We start from the raw sequence: 12553 nt of genomic DNA on the forward strand, positions 1-12553 counted from the left end.
TTTGTTTTGATAAAGCCAATAATTAAATATTGAAATAATCATAGGGCCTTGAGGTCATTAAAATAGAATGCTCTATTCCTCAATTCACTGCAAATTTTGAGGGCTTGGAGAAATTGTAAGAGGAATATAACTTGTTGTTACTTCACCCAAGAAGATTATATTTTCATCAGGCATGATATCTAAGCATCTCTTGAGGAACAATCAAAATTAAAATTGAATAGTATCTTTATATGCTAGCACAAAATAAATTTATTAACTTTCCAACATGTGTGTCCTAGGCCAGCTTACATGTAAGAGCCTCAGATGTTCTTTTTAAGATTGAGAATAATTTACCTTTTTTGCTTTTTTTAGATTAAAAAAAATCCCTTTCAATGAGATTTCACATTTATTAGGATAGCATAGTTAATCGTCTCCTAAATCTCTAAGTCAATTGTAGTATACTTAGAGAAATTACTTTCCTTAGGGCTTTTGTTGGCCTTATCCTTCCTAGTGGTTCAAAGGTCTTCAACCATTTTGCATTTCTAGTTATTTGTGAGATTTTTAAAAGCATTCTATTACTCATAGTTTTCTTTTCTTCTCTTCTTTTTTCTTTCTTTTTTTTTTTTTTTTTTTGTTTGTTTCAGGAGTAGAATTCAGTGATTCATCACTTACATACAACACTCAGGGTTCATCATAATAAATGCACTCCTTAATGCCCATCATCCATCTAGCCCATCCCCCACCTCCTTTCCTCCATCAACCCTGAGTTTGTTCTCTAAGAGTCTCTTATGGTTTGTTTTCCTCTCTCTTTATTTTCATCCCCCCATATGTTCACCTGTTTTGTTTCTTAAATTCCACATATACTCATGCTTTTCTAATCATAAATAGTAATTAAATGATTTGTGCAACTTTCCATGAATGACAAAGAATTTCTTTTACTTGACAAATATTTACTGAGCTTCTACTGGTCTCTAAGCACTATTCTAGGGCATTTGTTTGTGGGGCTTACATTCTAGCAGGAGAAAACAATGAGCAAGAGACATAATAAATAAATAACTTATGTATTACCTTAGGATGTGTCTTGTATCACAGGAAAAGAAAAAAAATGAGCACCAGGTTAGGGGAGATCAGGAGTGCCAAGGATGGTGGATAAAGTTGTGATTTTAAAAATAGGGTATTAAAGGTAGGCCTATTTAAGTTAAGCATAATTTTACTGAATACTCCGCACTTGATCTTTGAAATTTTATCTGGAATTGTAAACCTGGTTAGTATTATTCAACTGTATTTTATCTGCCAATGATCAATTTTTAGACCATTATTTTTAGCTTTTACATTTGATTACAGAATCATATATACAACTACCTGGTGTAGATCTCTGTTACTTATTCCCAATGCTCACTGTCATTCATATCATAGAAAATCTTTCTTTTTCTTAAATTCTCAATTTTGATTCATCTCTTGTTCAGCCAGAGTAGGTGTTTTTTAGATTACATGCAAAAAACTTTTTACCATAATCTTGTGTGTGTGTGTGTGTGTGCACGCGCGTTTCTATTTAAGTCTTGCGTTACATTACACTTTCCCGAAAATCTTATGCACTCTAATTGTTTTCTGGCTGTGTTGTAATGAAGAACAAATAAGGCAATCCTTAATTTTGTTCCTTTGGAGGGACTATTTTTTTTCTTGCCAAATAGTAGGATTATTTTTTCATCTTTGACCTTCAAAATATTTGTAAAATTCATCTGGGAGTAATTCTCTTTTCATTATTTTCTTTCCTATCAGTAATACAAAAATAATGGATAATGTGACTTAATTATCAGGTTTACATTCTTTTTTGTCCTAAGAATGTTTTCTTTTACTATATCTTTGAGTATTTTCTATTTTTTACGGGCTTTAGTTTTCTTATTGGGAAACATTATCTATATTCTAGATCTCTTGCCGGCTCTTCCCTCTCAGCTGTCTCCTCACACATTTTCACCCTTCCTTCTTTCTGTCTGCATTCAGTTCAGACTTGTCAAGTTTTGCTGTTATTTGTCCAATGTCTTGCAGTGCCATTTCTTTATGGTTTTTAATGACAATTCTAAGTCCTTTTGTGTTCCTTTCACTTCTTTGTGGTCTTTATTTTCTTCAGCTGCTACTATGTTCAAGTTAATTTAGTTTTTAGTTATTTTCCATTTCATCCTGATTTTTTCCCTGGAAAAACTCTTCTAAAGCGGTCATCTTTAATGCATGTCAATGAAAACAAAGCAAAACAAACAAAAATTTTTCTCATGTGTTCTTCTGTTTAGAGTAAAAAAATAACTTTCCAGGGTATTTGTTTCCTCCACAAAATGTGGGCTACAGAATTTTTTTCACCTGCAATATATTATTTTTGCACAGTTTAACAGTGCTGTCTGAATGCAAAAAGTTGTGTTTGTGTGACCCAAGGGTAGGACCCAGGCATAGCAAGAAGCAAGCTAAGCAATGCTCTTCTGGTTCTTCGAGTTCTCAGAAGCCTTGAAAGTCCCACTGCTCTCTCTTCCATTACAGACACATAAAGAATTCTAAATCCTATTGTTCTTATGACCACATTGTGTCCCACCACATTCATAAGCACAGCCCTTTCATTCCACACATGTTCAGTTGGTCCATATTGACAGGTGGTTGCCCAGAAAAGTGGGAGTATAGGCAAGAGTATTTTTAAAAAGACACCATTGTGACATATATATGTCACAATACACACACACACAATTTCCTCTTCTCTGAATCCTTTAGATACTGAATGAGCAACATTGCTATTATCTCCAATTTCTTTAATAATCTTTAATTTCCTTTTATTTTTAATTCCAAATATTTTAATTTGGAGTTAACCAGTTTTTTTTTTTCCTATGTAGTCTATCCTATTTTCTATAGGATAAGCTTAAGCAAATATTCATGCACAAAATTCTAATTAGTCCAACTAGTCTTTCTTCAACCTTTCACTGGTAATAAAACACACGGATGAACATAACATTTCATATTTCAATAGACTAAATTACTCTGGCTTTCTCAGATGGAAGCACACACAGCAATGGGATAGGAGGCAGCTTCTCCCCAAGGCTAGAGTGGGTAAGGATCCATATGCCCTCCTGTACCCTGCCAGGAAGGTGGTGCTCTTCTGTTTTGGTGGACAAAGTATGCAGATATGCCAACTGTGCCCCTCAGTCTCCGCCCATTAGCCCTGAAATTATAGGAAAATCTCTCAGGCTAGAAACTGATTGACAATGATCTATGACTTTTATTATGTGCGTTTTTAAAACTCTAGGTACCTTGTTTCTGTCCTTTTGTATTTATTTTAATACGAATTTGAGAGAATGCATATTAGGAATTCCTAATCTGTTACCTTTTGAACTTCAAAATTCTTTTCCCCCAGGAGCATTAACTACACTTTAAAAACAAAACAAGATAGCATTTCATCTCAGGGATAACATGCTATCTTTCATAAAGTCTCACATTATTTACAATAAAATGATCCCTTCAAAAACACTTTTGCAAGAACAGACAACATACTATGATGATGTTTTGAAAATACAGAATCTAGGCTCTGCCACAAATTTGGCCTTAACATGCTATGATTCATCAAGTTTTGTTCTCCATAAAATAGAGAATATTGCCTGGCAGTGAAGGAGCTCTTCTGTGCAAGAGAGTGGCTGGCAATGGAAGAAAAGACTCACAGAGGACTCTACAGATCCGGGATGTACCTGCTCTCCGTGCCTGATTGCAACAAGCTCCCCAGCATGCACTGGGACCCCATGGCCTGTACCAGCCTGCCATATTTAGGTAACAGAATTCTCTCAAGACTTTAGAGGTTAAGACAAATTTACTATTCTGAAGAAAGTAAGTTGTGAACTTAAATCTCCCAATATTTCTAGGCATTTCTAATGTATTTTTTGAGTTCTCCCCGTTTTGGATACCTAATCACAGAATCCTACCATCTATCCTAATTGCCCAAGTTAGCATTAGGGTTTAATTTCACTCGGTCAAAAAGAAATTAAGGAGCACTTTTAACTGCTGCTTAAGATCTTATTTCGTAAGGAGATCTTACAAGAGCTTGTAACATTTTTTGGAACGTGCAGAGAAATGGCTAAGAAACCTCATATTATGTCAGATGAGTGGAATAAAAGAATAAAGTCCCCCTTCTTAGCTAACAAAGCAGATTTCTAAGCATGCAAAAATAAGCCACATGGTTGAAAATGCTGATCTCACAAAACAAAGCTGAATCTCTGCATGTTGTTTAATGAACTTCGTTTGGAAGGAACTGTTGTTAGCCCTAACAGCTGGTTTAATTTCAATGACACAATCCTTTCTCATTCGAATGCAAAGAATGTTTTCCAGTTGTATATTGAAAAACTGAAAGAAAATTTGCATTTCTTAGCACTCTCTCACAGAATATGTTAGGTATCTGGATGTTTATTTAAAATAAATTTTTATCCTTTCCCCCTCAGATTATAAAAAAGAAAACCTAACAAGTAAGTAATTTTGTTTGTGCCCTTGAACCCTTATGTGTATGTAATTGGATTCGTGCATGCGTATTTACACTCATACTTCATGATGTCCAGAACCGAATGTACGGCTCCTCTCAAAGGTTTTTCTGCTATGCTTACTGGTGTAAAACATGAAGGAAGATCATCAGAAATCTCAGTTTACAGCTCCTAATTAGGCCATGAAGAGCACCATATTTACACAATGATACAAATAATATCCCCTACCCCAAGGTTATAATTTGCTTGATCCTTTCTATGGCTACAAAATAAGCCAAACTGAAAATGTCACCTTTGATTTTGCATTTTTGATTTTTATATATCTAATTATTTACAGATGAAAAAAATATTTATTTCTTCATTGAGCCAATTCATGATCCTCATTTGTGACGAAAGATCTTTCTTTCGGAAGACAGGTGTTCTTTAAGACAGCTGATTTCCAGTATAAAGTTTACAGGGTCAAATTAAACAGTTTTAAAACTGGGTGCCTCAAAATCCCTAGGAAAGAATTCAAGAAGGTTGCTTGGAAAGAGATGTCCTAGACACAAAGGTGTATTCAATGATGCTTTAACCTACCCGAATGCAGAAATCTTCAGAATGAAATTAGAAAAGTTTTCATTTCAGTTAACTCCCTTTGAGGGTTCAAGGCTTAAATCATTTCCTGTGCCCTATCTTTGGGCCTAAGTGCCTCTGCACCCGGCTAAGAGCCAGGCCTTGATTTTTCCAGCTCCCTTCAAGGACTAAGACTTCGAGTATTAAAAGAAAGAATGCTACTGGTCCCACTTGAATGGCTCGGTGTTAAACAAGAGCAGTATGGAAACCCTAAAAATCTATTATTCTGGAAGCCTATCAAGTTGCTACTTCCAAATTGAAAGAATGAAAAAGAAATGTTTCCATTCTTTGTCATATAAGCAGCTGAAACTGAGTTTGATTGGACTTTTAATTGGTGACTATGGTCTTTGTTATCCTTTGATTGTTTACTCATTCATCCATTCAGGCATTCATTCCACTGTGCAGAAGGTGCTGACCTTCAGTCCTAGAACAGACAGGAACACACACACACAAATCCATATTTCTGCCTTGTACATGGATTCTAAAAGATTGTGAACAGCATAAATTACCTACAATAAGCCAATTTCCTACCCTTAAAAACCTAGTTTTATGAAATCTCTGGTACATGTAAGAAAGTGAACAGCAAATGTCATCAATGGATCATTTCACTTGACCATGTAATGGGGAATGTCTAAAACTGTGCTCGGTGGTTAAATGCAATTATTATTGAAGAAACTGGCTTAAGCCTTTCAGGTAGGTTGGTAGTGAAGCAAAGAAGGCATCTTGATTAGGTCGAGTGTCCCATATTTTATGGAGTGTATAAAGCCCTCAAATATTTCTTGAAGTTTCTTGATTTCCGAGTAAACTCTGAAGGACATGACCAGTTCACTTTGAAGGGCGATGGAAGATTTTTTTTTTTTTTGCTTGAACACACACAGAATTTCAGTAGTTTTCACTTTTATAACTTTTTTTGCTGAAGTGAAATATCTTTTTGAGTTTGAAATGTCTTTTTACTATTCACTTTGTCTCTTTAGCAGGTATTTCACTATTCCTGAATTCGATAGGGCTCTACACGCTTCACGTTCTTCCTCAGCCGGGTTTGTGGGTGACAGAGTCTCTGTATCCCAGCAGATCTTCAGATTAGCGTTCTCTCACCTGAACAGTTGAAAGCTGTGTTAGCGGGATACATTCCTGAGTGACACTCCTCTTCTCTCAGTAATCTATAGATGCGATTTCACTCTTTCCTAGCTTCTAGTTTTGAAAATAACTGGTTGTCTGGTATGAGTCTTGTTACTTTTTCCTATAAGCAATTTGCTGTTTCTATTTAGAAAGAAACTTTAAGATTTTCTCTTTATCCTTATCATCTGCATGGTGGAAATCCTATATGGTGGTGTGTTACTGGACATCTCTTTCCAACTCTGCATTCAGGACTTTGTCTTGGTAGCTTGAAATCAGCCAAGGAAGTCAGGCTACAGGCAGACAGATGATCTTTCTAAAGCAAAAAGCTGATCATGCTACTCCAGTGACGCCAATCCCTCTGACTGATTCTCTCCACTCACTGCAGGGCGAAGTCCAAATTACCTACCTTGGCATACAAGGCCTTTTATGACCCAGACCTGATAGCCGCAGCCTTACCTAGACACACTCCCCAAGTCAACAAGGAAACTTTTAGGTGCACTTTCAGGAAAGCACCACAACTGCTTGGTCTGGACCCTGAGATATGCTATTCCTTCTCTGTGGAATATGACCTCTCTTCCCGCCCCCCCCCCCACTCCTCCTGCTCCACTCACACACATCCACCTTCAATTGGTTATTCCCTACTCAACCTTTACACTTAACTTAAAATAATTTGCTCTAGAAAACCTACCTAGTATGCCTAGACCTGAAGTTGAGCTGCCCCTGGATGTTCACAAGCTTATCAGACTTTAAACACTTCTTATATTCTATTATAACTATCAGTTTACTAATTGTTCCCCAGCTAAATAGTTGAACACAAAGACGTGCCATGTCCACCACAGTATTCTTGATACCCAACATCAATATTAACTTAATGAATACATTAATGTACGGATGAATGAGTGAATAAAAATTCCCCTGATGTTCAAAGGGAAAAGGTAGAGATAAAATTGATGAGAGAAGAAAAAGACAAAAAGAAGGAGATCCGGATTGATAATCTGGATCCGAAGAGATAATTGGTCACTCTAGGGAAGGCCACAGCAAATAGATCAGAAGCAATAAACAAGGAATAGCAAAATATCCACAAAGGAAGATATAATTACATCCATAAAGCAAAATTATTATTCAAACAATGCCAATTTTTGCATTTTGAAAATAAATCTTACTAAGTCATCATGGATTATTCTCTTAATATGTCTCATATTTCTTTAAAGATTTATTTATTTATTTTGGAGGTGGGGGCAGAGGGAAAAGGAGAGAGAGAATCCCAAGCAGACCTCCTGCTGAACATGGCGCCCAATGCAGGGCTCGATCTCACGGACCCAAGATCACGTCCTGAGCCGAAATCAAGAGGCAGACGCTTAACCCACTTAGGTGTTCCATGTCTGATATTTTTGATAAAAAATTATCCTTATTTTTACTAATGAGATTAACAGTACCAATTTTACAAATTACATTCCCTCACATGTTAAATATGGTTTGAACTGCCCTGTAAAACCCAGATACAAAAATTGTCGCCTCTTCCTATCTTTCAATGCTTGTTACTACCTTATTATTATCAGGAAGTTTAGCTTTCCAATTTAAGCCCCCCTCCCCACCCATCTTGGATAGATTATTTAAAAAAAAAAAAAAAAAAAAAAAAAACCAACCTTCAGATGACTCAGTCCAAAGAAGGTCAGTACGGCTTTCAAGCCAATCACAAAGGCACGTAGGAAGTCAAAGTCCGCTGTTGCTGTGATACCTGATGAGAAATGCTGTGCTTGCTCCTGCAAGAATGCACTGCTGAGCTCTTCTTCCAGCTCCAGTGCCTGAGCTGGGGGCCTTCCCGCCACAACAGTGACCAGACTTGGTCTCCACAGGCTCTAAAACCACTTGCTAGCGACTGGTGCTCAGGCCACAGAAACTGTGTCCACTCCTACATTAAGAGCTCATTCATGGGCACCCCTTGTAATCTCCGCCCACTTGTCATCACTTTTGTAAGCGTCCTATTTCAAATGGCTTTAGGCACCTACTGCAATAAAAGTTTTCTTTTGACCTTCTGATGTGCTATATTAATCTATTTCCTTACATCAAACACTTAATTCTTTTACTATATTGCAGCCAATTGCTAACATTTCATTTAGGGTTTTTTAAATCTATGTTCCTTAATCTATGTATGCACTTTTCCTTTGTGCTAACATTGCCAGGTTGTGATGTTAGTATTATAATAACTTTCTAAAATAATTTGATAGATTTTTCTCATATTGGAACATTTTATAAAATCTAGAAATTTTTATCTCTTCCAAGACCAAAAGAATGTATCCATAATTCTATAATGACTTTTAAAGTTCCTGGTTATGACTACCTTCAGATTTTCTGATTTTTCAAATTTGGGAATATGGTCCTATTATTTTTCTAAAGATTTAAAAAATGTAACTGCATAATTACATATTACTGCATATTTATTTCAGTCTACTGTCAAAACTCCTTTACCATTCCTAATTTCGTATGTTTGTGCCTTTCTTGTCTTTTAAAAATTGAAATTCCACTGATAAGACCACTTTATAAATATAAGACCAACTATTGACCCATTTTTAAATTACAGCATTTGTGGTATGTGTATTCTAACTTATTAATTTCTGCTTGTACATGGCTGTTATTTTATCAGCTATTTTTCTGTTTTCTGTAGGTTTTGTTTCTTTTCCAAAGTCTTGAGTTAAATGTCTAGCTCATTCACTTTCATCCTTTTTCTCTAATGGAAAGAGATAACTCTAGGACTTTACCACTGAGCACGGCTTTGGCCAAAGCTCACATACTCTACCAGGAAGTTGTTTTCGAATCTGTCCCTATGGCTACTTTTTACTCTTTGAGTGAAAAGTTATTGAATTTTTTTTAGATGTCCTATTGGATTTTACTTAGTCTATTGCTAATTGCATTTTAGTCAGAATAAATCTGCATAATTTCTGCTTTTGAAATCTGAGATTTACTTTTGTGGCCTGACAAAAGATCATGTCTGTCAGTATTCCGCAAATATTTGAAAACAGGGCTTATTCTCTCCATGTAGGGTACAAAGTACACTGTTTGCTATTAGAACATTCTTGTCAATTATATTATTAAGATACTCTGTCTCCATGTTTTTGTCTTTACTCAGTCAATTAAAAGAATATAAAATATAAATTAATAAAGCTGTTTTAATAGATACGCAAAGGACTTTGCACTCTACAGAGTGATACAAACATGGCATCTTTTGGTTTCCAGGGTAATGCAGATTTTGCCTTGTTTTCAGATTGCACTGACCTTTTTCATAGGAGTTTGACAGGAGCTCAATTTTTGGATGAACTAACTTTTCATTTGTGTCCTAATATTTCCACTCTTCATCTTCTTCTATTATGTTTGTTTTGTTTGTAAATCAACAAACAGCTTTAGACAATCCTGGCCTCAAATACAATTTCATGAAATTATTTTATTTAATAACTTAATTAGGTCCATAACTGTTGTCTAGTCATAAACAACATGATGCAGTGTAAAGAGCACTAGCCCAGGATCTGCATTTGTCTTGGAAAAAATAGTTCCTTTCTCTGGGTCTCATCTGTAAAGTTCTGTGATTCTGTAAGTTGGATTGACTTACAACTGGATCTCTGGATTCTTAGACTTGGACTTTATAGATATATAACCAGGGAGAACCTGATCCATGAAACCATATTCCTAAAATTAAATTTAGTTTACTAAATTTGCTTAAATTTAGCCAAGATGGCCTGAATGCAAAGATTGCTTCTTAAAAGTTTAAGAATGAATGAAAAGAATTTTGTTTACTTACAGCATTCCCACCCATGACGTCCTCAAAGCCGAGCGTGGACATTCCAGACTTGCCTTCCTCTTCCTCTTCCTCCTTCTCTGTCTCACCTACATACTCCATGACTGTAATAATCTCCATCATGTCCAGCTTTGCCATATTTGTGCTTCTTACTGTAACTACTCTTTATTGCTGCCGAAGACGAAAACAATGGAAAAATAAGAAAAGGTGAGATTCTACTTTAAGCCAACCACATGTAGTAATATTTTAAAACTTACAAATTTAATATTAGAATTGGGGACAGGAGGAAGAATATATATAATACTGCCAGTCCCTTTATGACATCCGTTACCTTGCTTTAGGATGAAGCACCCAACCACGATCTTTAAAAATATCAGTAACATTTTACACAGGATCCCATGTCCTAAGGTTAATTTTTTTACAGCAGATAGGATCTAAACAATAATTTGGAAAAATATGGCTATTCCTGCTCCCCATCTGCCCCAACCCCCCAACCCATTGCCATGACAGATTGGATAGTGACAAAATTCCTAAGAAAAGTTACCTTTTGACTCCCAGACTGAAGAAAATATGTCTTGCTCTAAAACTGAAGGATCTTCAGCTGCCTTAGTATAATTTGTTTTGTTTCCTCCTAACATTGTATCTCTTTAAAACCCAAGCCCGAGTACAAAGATCTCACCTGATCCTGAACTTATCATTGGTCTTCCCTGTCTCACCTGCAGAGAATCGGCAGCAGTGACCCTCACTACTCTTCCTTCTGAGCTCTTGCTAGACAGACTTCATCCCAACCCCATGTACCAGAGGATGCCACTCCTTCTGAATCCCAAATTGCTCAGCCTGGAGTACCCAAGGAATAACATTGAATATGTGAGAGATATTGGAGAGGGAGCCTTTGGAAGGGTCTTTCAAGCAAGGTAAAGTTACCCCTGTGAAAAATCTTTCCACAAAAATATGTAATGTCTGAAAAGTCACCAGACCACTACCTTGATGTCTAGGCTGTATGTGTGATAATTATTATCAAATAATTCTTCACATCATTAACCTCATTTTACTAAGTACTGTACTTTGAATCTTAATAATTTTTCCTCTCTGCTGAAAAACAGGGCTGAGTAGAAGAGAATCTTCATTTATGTATATATCAAATTATAAGCAATTAGCAAAGTTTAATTATATTTCCTTTCCAGAAAATAATTTTATCATACATTTTAATCATAATTTCTTGTATTGTTTTTAGTAAATAATTGTAAAATTTACTTCTCTTCCATTTTCTATTGCTATATTCTCCACTTCGTTTAAAATATGCTTTGAACTAGTCTCTCCATTTAAGAATTCAGAGCCTGACGTGTAGATATTAAATAGATGTCCATGGAATGGCAAAGCAGAAAAGGGGAAAAATAATGCAAAAATGCTAGAAAACAATGAGCTCAAGGAAAGAGTATGCATAAGGACCAATGCTAGCCCATTTATTACCTCTGTGTGAACTGGAAGGAAACAACCTTTCTGCATGGATGTGGCTCACAGACACACAGGTGGGCCAGAAAACATGGACTTGGTTTTATTAACCAATTGTCATTCTGTGCCGGTGTTCTTGGGCAGGACACAAACTTACCGCCACTCATAATGGCCCTGGTATGGAGGTTACATGATTAATGAAAATCTCACACAAATACTTATGGGGAACCAAAAATATGTAAGGGATCATTTTAGACTTCAGAAGGATATAAAGATGAGTAAGCCATGGTCCCTGCCTTCCAGGAATTTAGACTGTGGCTAGAGATCAAGGGTTTAGAGTGCTAATGACAATCTCATTGGATCTGTGTACTTTAGAATTCCTGACATTTACAAATAATGCATTTTTCAAACAACCTGTGTTGAAAATAGTCCCAGTGATTTTTATTAATTGGCGTCAAGAAGTTTTAAGTACAATCTACTATTGGCCTCTTTGATTCTGTGGCTCTGGGAAAGGCTGCAAAAGTGGAGGGAATATATATGAATGCGGGTAGATGAACGTGGATATGTATAATGCTCCTGATTGTTGCTTTCTTCCTAAATAAATGTCTCTTTCAGGGCTCCGGGCTTACTTCCCCATGAACCTTTCACAATGGTGGCAGTGAAGATGCTCAAAGAAGAAGCCTCCGCAGACATGCAAGCAGACTTCCAGAGGGAGGCAGCTCTCATGGCAGAATTTGATAACCCTAACATTGTGAAACTCTTAGGTATGAAAATAGAAACGAAGAAACGTATTGCAATTATTCACATTTCTTGCCAAATGGAGGCTTTCCAAGTTTTCCTCCTTCATCCTGCACTGGCACCTTCGCCTTTACTTCATCAGAGAGACATCTCTGTTTCTTCCCATATAATATTTTCTGGAACATGGTATTAAACAACCTCAGTTCAAAAAATGGGTTTTTTTAAATTGCTCAGAAAAAAATATGTTGTCATTTCTTTAAATTTCTCTCTAGAATCTATAAATACACTGATTGCCAAATCCCTGAAAGTAAAAACCAGCCCCCAAATAAATAAGCCAAGATAATGTTATTTGTTATTTCTCTTCCTT

General features: G+C 36.1%; 1 protein-coding gene and 1 long non-coding RNA gene across 3 annotated transcripts in view; one reads left to right on the forward strand and one right to left on the reverse strand.

Annotated features, from left to right (window-relative positions):
* Positions 1–12553, forward strand: part of MUSK (muscle associated receptor tyrosine kinase) — a 92128-nt gene that overhangs the window by 73177 nt on the left and 6398 nt on the right. For both annotated transcript variants that reach the window (XM_044386737.3, XM_044386738.3), the window contains 5 exons: positions 3599–3774; positions 4440–4463; positions 10002–10203; positions 10719–10910; positions 12064–12212. In XM_044386737.3, the coding sequence (XP_044242672.1) occupies positions 3599–3774; positions 4440–4463; positions 10002–10203; positions 10719–10910; positions 12064–12212 (743 nt within the window). The remainder of the gene's footprint in view (positions 1–3598; positions 3775–4439; positions 4464–10001; positions 10204–10718; positions 10911–12063; positions 12213–12553) is intronic.
* LOC130544043 (uncharacterized) overlaps positions 1–12553 on the reverse strand; it is a 56203-nt gene that overhangs the window by 5415 nt on the left and 38235 nt on the right. Inside the window, exon 5 of the long non-coding RNA XR_008959947.1 lies at positions 10000–10167. This is a non-coding gene — a long non-coding RNA (uncharacterized LOC130544043). The remainder of the gene's footprint in view (positions 1–9999; positions 10168–12553) is intronic.

The sequence above is a fragment of the Ursus arctos genome, unplaced genomic scaffold, assembly GCF_023065955.2.
Source record: "Ursus arctos isolate Adak ecotype North America unplaced genomic scaffold, UrsArc2.0 scaffold_18, whole genome shotgun sequence".
Classification (NCBI taxonomy): Eukaryota; Metazoa; Chordata; class Mammalia; order Carnivora; family Ursidae; genus Ursus; species Ursus arctos.